Source organism: Silene latifolia, chromosome 1, assembly GCF_048544455.1.
Source record: "Silene latifolia isolate original U9 population chromosome 1, ASM4854445v1, whole genome shotgun sequence".
Classification (NCBI taxonomy): domain Eukaryota; kingdom Viridiplantae; phylum Streptophyta; class Magnoliopsida; order Caryophyllales; family Caryophyllaceae; genus Silene; species Silene latifolia.
In genome coordinates, this window is record NC_133526.1 from 169,629,037 (window position 1) to 169,645,966 (window position 16,930).

Here is a 16,930-nt window from a genome sequence, read left to right on the forward strand (position 1 = left end):
ATTTTGGTTTCTCATGGGAGGTGGGGTGTATGTTGGTTGAGGGTTTTGAACATTTTGGCTTTTGTATGAGAGATTTGGATGGAATTTGGTATTTTCATTGTAATAGTTTGAATAAGGGGTACCACTCTTGTATGCTTGGAAAGCATTCACTTGTTCATTTGTTCCCCTACATTCACTTTGGTCATGTCCCAAAGTTCCACAATTCTCACATATCCCACTTGGGATTGATGAAGATGCCGTCATGGCATTAGCATGATGCTTTGGTGATTTTGAGGCTTCTTCAAGTCTAGCCATAGCCTTTTCAAATTTCAAATTGATGGTATCAATGTGAGCACTAAGTTGAGCACCCAATTGAGTAATGGAGTCCACTTCATGCTTTCCTCCTCTAGTAGCCTTGCGAGGTCTACTATATTGTGAGTTATGGACCGCCATTTCCTCAATTTTGTTCCAAGGTTGATTGTCATCAACTTCGGTGAACATTCCATTTGATCCCATGTTGAGAATGTTCCTTGAATCTTCATAAAGACCGTTCCAAAATTGTTGTGCCAAGAACCACTCGCTAAGTCCATGGTGAGGACATGAGCGACAAATTCCTTTGAATCGCTCCCAAGCTTCACACAACGATTCTACATCCCTTTGCTTAAAATCCGTAATTTGAGCTCTTAGCATGTTAGTCTTTTCCGATGGATAGAACTTTTTGTAGAAAGCTAGAGCCAACTTCTTCCAAGAATCAATTCTGAGAGTAGCCTTATCAAGGCCTTTCAACCATTGTTTCGCGGTGCCAATTAGAGAAAAAGGAAATAAGACCCATCGAATTTGGTCTTGAGTTACACCGGTTTGAGAAATCGCATCACAATAGTCACAAAAGGTCTCCATATGAGAATGAGGGTCTTCACTAGGCACCTCCCCCCCCCCCCCCCCAAATTGGCTTCTTTCGACTAATTGGATAAATGCGGATTTGGCAATAAAATTTCCGGTTAGATGTTGTGGTGTGGGAGTACCATTGGATAGGTTCTCCTCGGTGGGTACGGAATGTGATGAAAACTTAGGCATTGTGGGTTGATTTTGTGTTGGATTTTGTGTTGGGTTCTCCTCACCATCTCTTGCAAAAGGGTTGATGAACTCAATAGTATTTGGTTGAATATCTACAACCTCACCAATACCTCTCAAAGTTCTCCTAGCAAGTCTTTTATTGGTTGTCAAAGTTCTTTCAATTTCGTGATCAAAGGGTAACAAGTCACCTTGTGACCTTCTAGACATGCAAAATATCAAACAACTCGAAAACAATTAGAACAAACCTTGAGGAGTTTTACTTCCCCAAGTCAAAGAAAGACACAACTAATAACAATGTAAGAAAATCTAAATCAAGTTAACACCATCCCCAGCAACGGCGCCATTTTTGGTCGTGTATACTTAATCTTTCGGTTACTTGTCGTTAGGAGCACCTAGACCAAAACACAATTTATAACTTCACAAACAACTCTACAATTAGTAAAGAGGCAAGTAAAGGTCGGATCCCAAGGGACGGGAATTGAGATGAGATTTCTATTGCAACTAGTGGTGTCTTAGGGGTGTCACAATTGGGGTTTGATGTAGAAGGTCACTAAACTAAATAGCAATAAAAGTAAAGAAGCAAGATGAATTAAAAGGGTTGTAAACAATTGATAAAAAGCACTAGGGTGTCATGGGGCCATAGGGGATTCATGGGAATTTTTCATACAAACATATTCTCAAGTTATAAGCAACCAATTATTGTTGTGATGGATTGAGTTGGTTTATATCTTACAATCCTAGGAAAGTTTGGGTCCCGGAGCCGAATCGATTAGATTGTACAACACCTACAAGTCTATTTAATCTTCCCTGCTCAACAATATGCATGGTCTAATGAGACTCGAGTTGGTTTATGTCTTACAAGTCTCATTGAAAAGATAGGTGATGGGTAAAAAATGCAAGGATTCATAGGCTCACATTTCATCAAACATAACATGTGCATAAGTTGAGATCACAACAAGCAAGCAAATAAACTATGAAAGCATATTAATTTAAGCATGAATCATTCCCTATGTTGGTTTCCTCTAATTACCCATTAACCCTAGCTAAGGAAACTACTCACTCATTATCATGTTGAACATGCTAGCAAGGTTGTCAATCATACCAACAAAGTGAAACATGATGAATAAATGAAAGTAATTAACAATAATTAAAAAGGGATTAAGAGAATTATATCTACTAATGATTCCAATAATAAAGCAAAGAATAAAAGAAGTACTTGATGCTTGATTGAGAGGTTGTCAATATCCCAATAATAACCCAAATAATCTTCAATTACCCAAAATAAAGGATGAACAAGAGAGAGATTAAGGAAATAAAACTTGTATTAAAACTTGATTAATTGTTGATTACAAGATTAAAGAGAGATTTGATTGATATTAACTACACTAAAGATTGCTAAGAAGAACATGCTCTTCTAATTAGACTAATGGGGTATTTATAGTGGGGATTAGGTGTGTTAATTAGGGTTAACTAAGGGCTTAAATGACGATTAAGTCCCTACTTAAGGAAACGCCGGTCTTTTTGGAAAGACTCCGGTCTCTAGGGAGACTCCGGTCTCTAGAAAAAGTTGTGCATCATTCCTTGAAGCTTGGAGAAGACGAAATGGGTCTGCCTGGGAATCCGGGCGCTTTTAGCACGGGACGGGCGGATTTGGTGGTCTCTGCCCGGGCGTCTTGGGGAGAAGACGGGCGTCTTCTGGTGCTTTTGCCCGGGCGTCTTGGAGTGAAGACGCACGGATTGTGGTGGTGGAGACGGGCGTCTTCTGGGGAAGACCCACGGATTGCTGGGCAGTCTTGTTTCTTCTTCTTTTCTTCCTTTTTCTTCATAAGATCCTTGGGGATTTCCTCGGGGATGCAAGGATCTTTTCTCATCATTGCCCATCTACTATAGTATGTACAAAGGCCTTCTAATCTTGTCTCTCCACTACTACAGAATTCATCAAGGACATCAGTGGATGGACATCGGATTTTTGAAAAAACAGATGTAATAAGTTTGCACATCGGATTTTTATAAAAGTCTGATGTAATTATATTATATGGACATCGGTTGTTATTTTCAACCCATGTCCATTATAATGGACATCGGATTAAATTACAACCCATGTCCATATAATCCTCAATTTGGGCGCAAAATGAAAACAATTCCCCCGCCCCAAATTATTTTCACTAGCATACTGAGTCAATCTATTATACTTACTCCATATCATTCGTTTTTTAAGACAAACCCAAACCCAAACCCTTAGCTTACTCATCCCTTTCTTCTCTATCTCATCGTTCATCCCTTAGCTTCTTCACTTCAAAACCCGATCAAAAACCCAAAATCCTAGCTGCTGCTCACTACAAAAATAACGCGGGAAACTGACGGAAATTCTGACGGATTCTCAAGACCGTCAGATAATTAGGGAAACTGACGGAATATTGACGGAAATTCCGTCAGTAATAAAATACTGACGGATATTCCGTCAGAATACGTCAGATAAAGATGGCGCGTTTAATAGTGTAAGTGGCGCTAATATATTGTGACGGATTTCTGACGGAATATCCGTCAGAATGTATATTTTAGTGACGGAAAAACTGTCATATAGGATAATCCCGATAAAGTAAAAAAAAAAACATGTAAAATAAAGGTAAAAAAACTCTGGACGGAAAATCCGTCACATATGCCAACTATCATATTCCCGTAACCTGACTATCCCTCCCTCATTCATTTCCCAAATCAATTAAACCCTCAGTCATTTCTCCTTCTAGCCTTCCTCCTGCCTCACCCCACGATCTCCGACCGCCGTCGTCCTGCTGCTGTTGCGTCGCCGCTACCTTGCTTGTCTTTTTTTATATTTCTTTCTTTTGTTTTAATCAGGTATGTGGTATTCTACTACACTAGGTTTATTTCAATTTTTATTTCTATTTCAACAAAGTGAGATCTGAGGTTTTTTGGGGCTATGATAGATGATCTTGGGCTTAATTTACATTGTGTGATGATTGATTAATTTTGGCATTCTTATTTCAAGTTTGTTGCTCTTATTTCTGATCTAGGGTTTTTATTTTTGTATATAATTGGGGAAAATTGGATTTGATGTTCGCTTTTTTCTAAAACTTACTCTTGTCGCCAGCTTTATTCAATTGTGTATTGGGGATCTGTTGTAGGAGAAGCGGGTAATGGGTGAGAAAATAGTAGTGTTGGAAATGTTTGTTGCATGTTTATCTATACCATTTTAGCCGTAAAAACCCCTTATTGTGACGTAATGTGCAAATATAATCTCAGTATGATATGCTTTTGTGTAGCGCAGCTCACGAGATGATAACATCTCAATTCAATTCCTTCGGAGTGTATGAGATGCACGTGAATATTCTAACAATTGATGTGCATTGACTCTACCATAGATCAGCATGGTTTCTGAGGTAAATGAATAGTGTAAGACTTATCTGATATCTTATGACTGTAATCATTTGACATATTATCTGACAGTCCAAATAAGGAATTCTCCTATGTCCTATTAGATTGTTGTTTGTGGTCACTTGTTTTGGGTTTTATGATCCATTTTGCAAGGTTTCTCAGACGATAGTTCGAGTTGTCAAAATTTGTAACTTCTCATTTTTTTTAAAGAGTATTCAATTTTGGAATGTAATTAGATGTGTCAATTTTTCAGGTGTTACAATGTGCCTAGAACTTTTCTTGATATATAACTACACTGTCAAATTTTTTATCAGTGTAATAAAGCTTAGAGTTGATCTCCTGTTTATTGATTTTTCACCTGTTGACAAAGTGTCGAAGATGTTACTAAATTTGTGTCACAATCATCTTGCTTACGAAAATTCGTGTATTAATCATTTTAGAAGATAAAGTTATGTAATTTCGGTCACAATGTAGGTGGAGACAATGTTTGAGAGGTACAACTTTTCTGGTGTCTTCATCCAGATCCAGGCTGTCCTGACTTTATATGCTCAAGGTACAGTGACCTTGAAATATATTCAGCAACTTTTCAATTTAACATCCTTATTAAGCATTGATTTTTAAATTTCTTTGCTCAAGTAAAAGCCCTCACACAAGAAGCTACTGGTTGTGTATTCATTTTTCACTGTTGACTAAATCATGCGCAGGCTTGCTCACTGGACTAGTTATTGATTCGGGCGATGGAGTCACCCACGTGGTAATTCTTGAAATCATGGCATCTTATTCTGTTCTTTTTAAGTTTCTATCTTCAGATAAATTAATTTTTTAATCAGGTTTTCCCCATGCACATTCACTATGTCAAATTTTCAGTAGGTGGCGTTCATACTATCATATATGCATTTTCTGTGAGCTTAAATTTTTAAACTCTTTCCTCAGGTTCCAGTTGTTGATGGTTACTCATTCCCACATCTTACAAAGCGAATGAATGTGGCAGGGAGGCATGTAACATCTTACCTAGTGGATTTGCTTACACGGAGAGGGTGAGAATGACTTCATTTTATATAAGTGATGCTATCCAAGTCAAGTTTCTGTCTTGACTTAACTAGAACATTTTTACTGAATTTCTTTAATATTATATCCCTTTTGAAGGTATGCAATGAACAAAGTCTGCGATTTTGAAACTGTAAGACAAATCAAAGAGAAGTCATGCTATACCAGGTTAAGATAAATGTGTTTGGCTAAACAAATGGAATTACGAGATGATTTTATCTTACACCATTATAGTGTATTGCGATATGATTACAAACGTGAGTATCAATTGGGACTAGAAACCACCATTCTAATGAAGAATTATACCGTAAGTTTGTGTCTAAGGTCTTTTAATGTTTTGCATCCGTTCCTTTGTCTTGCTTAGTTTGTAATTAGTAGGATGTGCATCAAGCTACATCTAATGTTTCGATTCACCAATTTTGGTAGCACAATAACTGGAGTTCCAGTGAGATTGTGTTATCATCATTCATTCATGCCCTTATGCAATGAGCTAGCTGCTGCACCCTCTTCCCTTAACTATTAGCTTATATGAAGCTGCCCTTGTGAGGCCATGTCTGACTGCCCCATTGTCATTAATATGCATTACAGGTTTTTCAAGACACCACGCCATATTCACAAGAAGAATTAGATGAGGTTCGGGACTTGTGGGCGAACTATTTTCTCAATATCTAGCCGTAGATAGCTAGCTAGCGTAGTAATGTATTAGGTAGTTGCATTTTGAAAAACTGATTACATGATCTGCAAGACCATATGTTATGTTGGCTGGGATTTGTTATGCCCTTTGTTGTTGTTCGTTAGTTGTTGAATTCGGATGACGGAGACGGTTGCGTTGTATGTTGATTGGGATCGGTTTTTATTAATTGAAATCGATCATTTTGGTTGAATGGCAGTTGGCATGTTTTGTATTAATGTTTTGGCATTCAAATTGGTGTAATGCAATATGAATTGGCCTGCTCTTTTCAAATTTAAAAAAAAAAAAAAAAACAATATAAAGGACAGCGGATTTATAAAAGTTCGATGTAATTCTAGCTTCAAAGGACATGGGCTTTCTATAAAAATCTGATGTACATTACACATATGGACATCGGATTAATGTTAAAATATGATGTTCATTACTCATATGGACATCGGATATATTTAAAAATCCGATGTGCATATATTAATGGACATCGGTTTAAAGTCCCATGTCCATTACACCCCATATGGACGGGACTGAACTCTACATCGGCCTATAATCCGATGTCCATGTGTCTAGAAGTCCGATGTCCTTCATGATTTCTGTAGTAGTGCTCCTTGATGCTTGGTCATTGAATTCAATCAATTTAGTCTCGTTTTGCCATGAAAATGCAAGGTTTGCACTCTTTTCCTACCAAGGTATCAAAACCTCAAAGAATATGCAAAACAAAGAACTAAAGACGATAAATGACCCAAATATGCACTAAAAAGCATGGGAACAAGGCTAATTCGGGGACTAAATATGCTCTAATTATGGTCACATCAGTACTTCCATTGTTAGGAAACACCGCATAGATCTGTTAATGCAGAAATATGAGCTATTCACTATGGAGCCAAATGAGTCCTTGGATAGTATGTCCGCACGTTTTTCAAGTATCTTAAACGAATTGAAAAACCTAGGAAGAAAGTTCAACACCGAGGACATTGCAAGGAAGGTTCTTAGGAGGCTAACTAAAAAGTGGCGTGCCAAGGTCACAACAATGGAGGAATCGCGAGATCTTGAGAACCTATCATACCAAGAACTCATTGGTGCTCTCATAGCCCATGAAATCACTCTAAATTCCGATGACGCAGAACCGAGTAGAGGTAAAAATATGGCCTTGAAAAGCAAAGATGTTATCTCCGACATAGAAGATGAAACCGTTTTATTTGCACGTCGTTTTAAAAATAGAATCTTTCGAAACAAGCAAGCAAAATCTTCTTATAACAACAACAAGTCTTTTAACGAGAAAGCAACATAATCAAAATCATCATTTGCTAACAGAGGTTGCTTCAAGTGTGGAGAATCCGATCACATGATCAAGGATTGTCCAACATGAGAGAAAATTAAGGACAAGGCAAAACGCGAGAAGACAAAGAAGGAGTTCAAACAAGTAATGATGACTTCATGTTGGGGAGATCTTGACACAGAAGATGATGAAGGATCCGAAGATGACGAAGTAGCCAATCTTTGTCTCAGCAGTGTCAGTCTTGACCTAATCTCTGACAGCGATGATGATAGCATGAATTCTCACTCAAATTATTGCTTTCTGGGAGAATCAGATGAAGATGACGATGAAGAGGTTAGTTATCTTGAACTCAAAAAACGTGTTAAGGAATTATCTAAAAACGCCCTAATTGAATTCTTTGAGCAATCCCTCGATAAATGTCACGAACAGGATATGGAACTAAAGGATCTAAAAGAACAGATTTTTGATATTGCTGAGGAAAATCATATTCTAAAGGCAAAAGCTAAGAAGTTGAAATCTAATGTTACGGCGGATAAAGCTACAACATTAGATTCTACTAATGCTGAAAAGAAGGAATAGAAGCTATAACTTCAGACATAAAGCTTAATATTAAGCACCTTCAAGCTAAAGTTATAGCTAGTGAAGCTATAACTTTAGAACTTAAAAAAGCCAAAGAACTTTTAGAGACTAAAATCACATCGGATAAAGCAGTGATTTTAGACCAAAAGAAAGAAATATATTCTCTTACAAAGCAATAGAAAGAATCTAAAACTGACATGATCAATGTTAAGAAACAACACTCAGATGTTATATTTATTCTTAACAAAAGGTTCCAATACTTTCGTGACAATGACAAAAAGGATAACGACGTAGATCACACAAAATATCTTGAGGAGATTAAAACCCTAAAGGACTTACTCCTACATGCAAGAAAAGTCCATGACAAGTGGGAAGTTAGCACAAAAGTCCTAAACTTCATAACCGAACAATCCGATAATAATATGAAGATGGGGTTAGGACATGAGTGCTACAGCCGTAGTGATCACTCTAAATGCAAATCAACACCTTCTGATCACGATTTCAGAAAAAGAAAATATGCTGATCTTCCTGAATATCTGATTTGCAATTATTGTGGTCATACGGGTCACATCCAAAACAATTGTGTCTAACGAGCACATGATATACGAAAAAATACCGATTTTGCTAAAACGGTTGACACAACAGTCGAGGATGATGAATACCCCATAGATGAATCTAACGAAGAAAGGAATAATAACTTCCGTTGGTTCTATGACATGGCTTTTGATTACACCAAGAAACCTAGCACTTCACAAACTCCTTGTCAATCTAAACCAAGTAAACCTAAACACAAGGAGACCGGTTTTGTGAGACCTAGAGAGACCCCTAGGCCTAGAACTCCTCCTAAACAAAGCTACCCAAGGTTTAGAAATATGATCATTAGACAAGTTTGGGTACGAAAGGATTTAGTATATAGAGTAACTAACCGTAAAGGACCCAACCTAGCTTGGGTACCTAAAAACTGTATCTAATCCTTCTGCAGGTAATGGTGAAAGAAAACAATCAATGGTATCTTGACAGTGGATGTTCAAGACACATGACTGGAGATAAGAACTTGTTTCTTTCACTCAAACCCTTCAATGGAGGAAAAGTGACGTTTGGGGACAACAAGAAGGGTAAAGTGATTGGTGTGGGCAAAGTTGGAATTTCTAAATCACACGCAATCAGTGATGTTTATCTAGAGGATGGTCTCAAGCATAATCTACTTGGCATAACTCAACTACGCGACAAAGGTAACAAGGTTGTTTTTCATACTGATATTTGTGTATTATAATTGAAGGAATAAGTAATATTATTCTTGATGGCCATAGGAAAAGGAACGTGTATATGGTAGATTTAAATGTCGTGCCTACTAACTCTTTTACATGCATAAAATTTCCACTTGATGATCCTTGTTTATGGCATAAGCTTTTTGGTCACATTAGCTCACTTACGTTAAACAAATTCAAGACATGGGACTTGGTTGAAGGACTACCTAAGATCAGGTTCGATCAAGAAAAGATGTATGACACTTGTGCTCGTTGCAAACATGTGAGATCATCGTTCAAACCTAAAAGAGTGGTAAGAACGAATCAAGCTTTGGAATTAGTGCACTTGGACTTATGTGGTCCTATGAAGGTAAGAAGTACAGGAGGATCCAGGTATGTCTTTATCCTCGTAGATGACTACTCAAGGTATGTATGGCCTATCTTTCTTTATTCAAAAGATGAGACTTTTGATGAATTCGATTGTCTTATGAAACTTGTTCAAAATAAATATAAGACTAATCTTGTGTCTATTCGTACGGATCATGGCACCGAATTTGATAATCAAGCCTTTATAGAATATTGTAGTTAATGGTGTAGGACATAACTTCTCTGCAACACGAACTCCTCAACAAACGGTGTCGTCGAACGTGTGAATAGAACACTAGAAGATATGGCTTGTACAATGCTCTTGTGTAGTGGTCTACCTCGTAATTTTTTGGCTGAAGCCATTAGTACTTCATGTTATATCCATAATCGTGCTATGATAAGACCTATCCTAAAGAAAACCCTTATGAGCTTCTAAGAGGTCGTAAACCTAATCTCTCTCATCTTCGTTGTTTTGGGAGTAAGTGCTTTGTTCATAACAATGGTAAAAATAGGTTAAGTAAGTTCGACCCTAGGAGTGATGAGGCTATTTTTATAGGATACTCGGATCATAGCAAAGCTTATAAAGTGTTTAATAAAATAACACTATGCATCGTAGAAAGTATTCGTGTTATTTTTGATGAAGATAACGTGTTCGACAAGCCCTTACAGGATGAGGAAGAAGATATGGATGAACCTGGCTTTCATCTTTCCAAAGACGATCCCCTAGAATTGGAAACTGTGGATAATGAGATTGAAGGAATAAAAAGGACAAAACTAAAGTTATAGTTGATGATACTATAACATTGTCTCAAGAACAGGATTCCCAATCCAATGTTATAGATAATGTTACTATAACATGCATTGAATCCAAATCAAGGTAATGAGTCCGAAGTTATACCCGACTCCACTACAACAACAGGATTGGATTCAGAGGGAACGTCCTCAAATTCTGAGCCAAATAATGTTGAATCAAGTTCAAATAATGAAGAACCAAGTACTTCAACAAAGTGGAAATACAAGAGCTCACATCCAATGGATAATATTCTCGGCAATATTAAGAAGGGAGTTCAAACGAGATGATCCTTGAACAATTTCTGCTCATTCTATTCATTCCTATCAACAATCGAACCAACAAATATTAAGGAAGCTCTCGCAAAATCATATTGGATTATAGCTATGCAAGAAGAGCTTCAACAATTCGAACGGAATAAAGTTTGGCACATAGTTCCTAGACCCAAAGACGATCTATAATTGGAACAAGATGAGTGTTCAGAAATAAACTGAATGATGCTGGGGTCATTGTTCGAAATAAGGCAAGATTGGTGGTACAAGGTTATAATCAACAAGAAGGAATAGACTATGACGAGACCTTCACACCTGTTTCTCGTCTTGAAGCTATTAGACTTCTGATAGCTTTCGCAGCTCATAAAGGAATGAAGCTCTTTAAAATAGATGTCAAGACAGTGTTTCTAAATGGGTACCTACAGGAACAAGTCTTCGTGGAACAACCTCCGGTATTTAAGGATAGCAAATTTGAAAACCATGTCTTTAAATTAGACAAAGCCCTGTATGGATTGAAGCAAGCACCACGAGCTTGGTATGACAGATTATCAAAATTTCTACTTGACAGTGGATTTAAGAGAGGATCTGTTAATAAAACCCTATTCCTAAAGTCCGAGGGTACTGACCTTTTGATTGTTCAAATCTACGCTGACAATATTATTTTTGGATCAACCAACCGCTATCTATGCAAATATTTTTTGGAGTTGATGACTTCCGAATTTGAGATGAGTACTTTACTTTCTATATACTTGTTGCACGTAATTGTTTGTTTAGTTCCTTCAGATTAGACTTACTATTTGCAAAGCTTAAAGAATTGTGATGAAAGTATACAAGACTTTATGATGATCAAGCCCTCATTTATGGATCAAAATCTCACAAGATAGTGAAAGAATTATTCAAGCATACATGAGAAGATAAAGCTCATTTAAAGATTGATCAAGCTTTAATGATGAAGTAGCCTATACTCGAAGATCTCCTAAGAAGATTAGAATAGTGTAGGTGATTATCTCGTAATGGTAACATAAGAATGGATTCCTTATGTTTGATTTCGCAAACACGCGAATACGTAGGCAGTCCTATTACGAGGACACAACCACACCCCCCACACACATTCAATTTTCACACCTTCAATTTGCAACCCATTTCATACCTAGCAGAACTACGATCTGGTTTGATTTCGCAAACACGCGAATATGTAGGCAGTCCCCCTACTGTTGGAGTTAGTGTCCTCCACAATAGTGCGTTAACATAATAAATCTCATTAATAGAATATCATCAGATATTTAATTATTTGATCCTCGTCAGTTGATTAACGTAAATCGATAACGGTTGGCTGACTAGAGTTTGACGTTATTGTCGTGAGACGGCGGTGATCAACTGACCCCTTTCGGTCACACCTAAAGGAACGAACCCAAATTGATAACTAATTAATTGTATGAGATACAATTCATTTAGTCCCTTGATTTATAGATTAAGAGGTTAGTCGATTATTGTTAGAGAGATTTCGAGTTGCGAACTCGAGGAGCGGCAGTTATTATTTAATTATGCGATAATTAAATAATAAGTTTTGGGAAACGGGTTTTAGTTAATTAACTGTTAATTTACTAAAATTGTACTAATTGATTAATGTGATTAATATTAGTACGTAAATAATATGTGTAGTGGTACACGTATATTTACAGAGTGAATTGGACGGATTTATTATGGAAGCAATTAAACATGATACGATGTTTAAAATGAAAATTACACGGACTTGTGCGACAAATATAAAAACCAACATGGACCCGTATATGGTCATGTGGACCGTGTAAAATAAGTGTAATGGATGATTACTTACATAATCATTTTACCTTATTTTGTATACTACCATAATATATGTTTTATACTACATTTTGCATGTGATGTAAGATAAAAATATAAAACAAAAATTGTCCACTAAAGACTCCTTCCACCCGCCACTTCCTTTCCCATTTCTACACTCTATATATTATTCACTTGTTCACTCCATCCTTCTTACACAATTCATCATACTTTGCATGTGAACAAAGCTCTTCCTTCTCTCTACAATAATTCCTCTCTAGTATACTATTATTACTAAGAATAGTTAGTAATATTACTAGTATTATTATCAAGGGCACATATTAATAAGTTACTAGTTCTTACTTATTAATATTATTTGGGTTGTTCTTGGGTGCTACTTGGAGGAGACTTTCTAGTTGAAGGTTATTCAAGGAGGATCATCCACTTATTTTAGCTCAAGAACAAATTAGTAAGGAGAACTAATTTGTGCCCATTTTACCTTATATTCAATGTAAGGAAATTGTTTTTCCTTATACTTTGTTTTTATGCTTTTATATTAGCATGCATGTTACATAGATCACATTAACATCAATTTATGAGATAAATTTATTTTATTAGAGAGTCTAATATGGATCTATGATCTTTCAAGTGGTATCAGAGCATAGGCTTGTAATTTGCATGTTGATTTTAAGCATTTTTATGAATTATGAGATAATTAGTAAAAACTCAAAAATTGTGTTAGAAGAGGTTTTGGCACGAAATTTTTGGGACATGCATACCTACTGATCTCAAAAGGTTTGTGGAATTTTTTGGTGATTTTTCAAGTAATTTTGCTAATTTTAATGTTTTTTGGTAGAAAACCGAGTCAAAATGTCGCATTTTAGTGAAAAATTGACTAAAATTAGTTAAATGTTGATTCGGTGCATGGCCTTTTTATGGCATTTCATGCATGTTTTCTACTGATTGTATGCAAAAGGTTGAAGGTTGGTTCGAAATTTTTGCATGTTTATTGATTTTTTGAGTAAAAAGTCGATAAAAGTCCAATTAATTAATCATAATTTCGAAATTTTTGATTCTGCCCATGATAAATTTATGTACATTTAGAAATATTATTTAAATGTCAAAAGTGATTTTGCATGTGTGTTTTCACTTTGTTTTGATGATTTATTGGTTTTAATGGTTAAAAACCGATAAATATCGATCTTTTTCTTCACAAAATTTATCCGAAATTTTTGGGCAATTTTTATGACTTTTTGGTGTTCTTGGGAGTGTTCCAGAATACTAAAAATTTTTGTTTCAATTGTTTGGGTAATTTTTCAATTATTTTGGATTTTTACTTAAATATTATGATTTTTCCGATTTAATTAGCAAATTATCACCAAACCAAACTAATAATTTGTCATAAAATTAGTGAAGACTAATTTTGAGGTTCAAAACAGTTTGGACTATTAGTTTGGACTTAAATGAGATTTAAGAGTTAATTATTGATTTTTACATGTTAAAAATCGATTAAATCCACAAAACCGAGATGGATACCAATGAATGATAGGTAGGGCGATTTTGGCATCATATTTACAGCATTTTAAGCATATTTATTTAAGTTGAATGAATGATTGTCATTTATTTAAAGTATTTATCTTTTGTACCTAGTATGGCCTAGTTAATTTTTAATCGTTATTACCCGAAATGAATGGGAATATCGATTTGTTTGTAATTAAATACGATCTCGTATCGTCGGTTTGTAATTAATTAATAGTTTTATTCATTTTATTAATTAATGTATAATAGGAATAGCTATGTAATTCATTTGTAATAGTTATTTTACCGGCGTTTCCAAAAGACGGATTACAACGAAACGGAGTCTATTTTTGGAAGGTGTTCCAAATCCCACAAGGAAGAGCCACTTAAGGAATGAAGAGGCAAGGGACCAAGGAGTTGGTTTCCGAAATGTAATAGACTAGTTGTTTATTAACTAGGAGGCCATACTAGGATTTATTCATATGCTTACATGTTTGCTTGTTTTATTTTCGCATGCCAAAATCGCCATTCACATGCATTTTATTTTTTTGGTTTGTCAATTCACGTCATTTACATTCGCTGAATTAATTCACTTATAAGGAATTTATGACTAAATTGACAAGATCTCTCACATAACTAAAATTGAGATTAGCCTTACCAATTAGTAACACCTATGAATCTCTTGTTCATTAGAGCCACGCTCGCCCTAGCGGGGTGTTCTCTTTTTACCTTGGGTAAGTAGGGTGGTAAGCGGTTATCACACGCCAAAATTGGTTGGACTCAACGGGATATAAGACGGTCTTGTGTTCCGGGGCTAGTAGATAAATTTGAGGAAATTTGTCGACCAAGAGTTCTAGAGGTAGAATTAGTCAACGTGACTTACCGAATTTACGCAATTATGGGATGTTTCGCCCAAGCGATGCTCATTTTTGTTTAATATTTGGGTCTTGGAATCATTTATATAATTAAGTGGGAGGTCATTATATAAATGCTAAAACTTGCTAAACATGTTTTTACAAGTAATTTTTAAATTGTTGGAGTTAGTGTCCTCCACAATAGTGCGTTAACATAATAAATCTCATTAATAGAATATCATCAGATATTTAATTATTTGATCCTCGTCAGTTGATTAACGTAAATCGATAACGGTTGGCTGACTAGAGTTTGACGTTATTGTCGTGAGACGGCGGTGATCAACTGACCCCTTTCGGTCACACCTAAAGGAACGAACCCAAATTGATAACTAATTAATTGTATGAGATACAATTCATTTAGTCCCTTGATTTATAGATTAAGAGGTTAGTCGATTATTGTTAGAGAGATTTCGAGTTGCGAACTCGAGGAGCGGCAGTTATTATTTAATTATGCGATAATTAAATAATAAGTTTTGGGAAACGGGTTTTAGTTAATTAACTGTTAATTTACTAAAATTGTACTAATTGATTAATGTGATTAATATTAGTAGGTAAATAATATGTGTAGTGGTACACGTATATTTACGGAGTGAATTGGACGAATTTATTATGGAAGCATTTAAACATGATACGATGTTTAAAATGAAAATTACACGGATTTGTGCGACAAATATAAAAACCAACATGGACCCGTATATGGTCATGTGGACCGTGTAAAATAAGTGTGATGGATGATTACTTACATAATCATTTTACCTTATTTTGTATACTACCATAATATATGTTTTATACTACATTTTGCATGTGATGTAAGATAAAAATATAAAACAAAAATTGTCCACTAAAGACTCCTTCCACCCGCCACTTCCTTTCCCATTTCTACACTCTATATATTATTCACTTGTTCACTCCATCCTTCTTACACAATTCATCATACTTTGCATGTGAACAAAGCTCTTCCTTCTCTCTACAATAATTCCTCTCTAGTATACTATTATTACTAAGAATAGTTAGTAATATTACTAGTATTATTATCAAGGGCACATATTAATAAGTTACTAGTTCTTACTTATTAATATTATTTGGGTTGTTCTTGGGTGCTACTTGGAGGAGACTTTCTAGTTGAAGGTTATTCAAGGAGGATCATCCACTTATTTTAGCTCAAGAACAAATTAGTAAGGAGAACTAATTTGTGCCCATTTTACCTTATATTCAATGTAAGGAAATTGTTTTTCCTTATACTTTGTTTTTATGCTTTTATATTAGCATGCATGTTACATAGATCACATTAACATCAATTTATGAGATAAATTTATTTTATTAGAGAGTCTAATATGGATCTATGATCATTCAAGTGATATCAGAGCATAGGCTTGTAATTTGCATGTTGATTTTAAGCATTTTTATGAATTATGAGATAATTAGTAAAAACTCAAAAATTGTGTTAGAAGAGGTTTTGGCACGAAATTTTTGGGACATGCATACCTACTGATCTCAAAAGGTTTGTGGAATTTTTTGGTGATTTTTCAAGTAATTTTGCTAATTTTAATGTTTTTTGGTAGAAAACCGAGTCAAAATGTCGCATTTTAGTGAAAAATTGACTAAAATTAGTTAAATGTTGATTCGGTGCATGGCCTTTTTATGGCATTTCATGCATATTTTCTACTGATTGTATGCAAAAGGTTGAAGGTTGGTTCGAAATTTTTGCATGTTTATTGATTTTTTGAGTAAAAAGTCGATAAAAGTCCAATTAATTAATCATAATTTCGAAATTTTTGATTCTGCCCATGATAAATTTATGTACATTTAGAAATATTATTTAAATGTCAAAAGTGATTTTGCATGTGTGTTTTCACTTTGTTTTGATGATTTATTGGTTTTAGTGGTTAAAAACCGATAAATATCGATCTTTTTCTTCACAAAATTTATCCGAAATTTTTGGGCAATTTTATGACTTTTTGGTGTTCTTGGGAGTGTTCCAGAATAC

General features: G+C 35.3%; 1 protein-coding gene and 1 non-coding gene across 2 annotated transcripts; both read left to right on the forward strand.

Moving 5' to 3' along the window:
* The first annotated feature begins 562 nt into the window (after positions 1-562).
* LOC141619147 (small nucleolar RNA R71) lies at positions 563-669 on the forward strand. The gene has a single exon (XR_012531604.1). It is a non-coding gene; the product is annotated as a small nucleolar RNA R71 (small nucleolar RNA).
* Positions 670-4,925: 4,256 nt separating this feature from the next.
* LOC141587086 (actin-related protein 2-like) lies at positions 4,926-5,671 on the forward strand. Its single transcript, XM_074408510.1, has 4 exons — positions 4,926-4,999; positions 5,151-5,200; positions 5,380-5,483; positions 5,593-5,671. The coding sequence occupies exons 1-4, from the start codon at positions 4,930-4,932 to the stop codon at positions 5,669-5,671; spliced, it is 303 nt and encodes a 100-aa protein (XP_074264611.1). The 5' UTR covers positions 4,926-4,929.
* Positions 5,672-16,930: the final 11,259 nt, after the last annotated feature.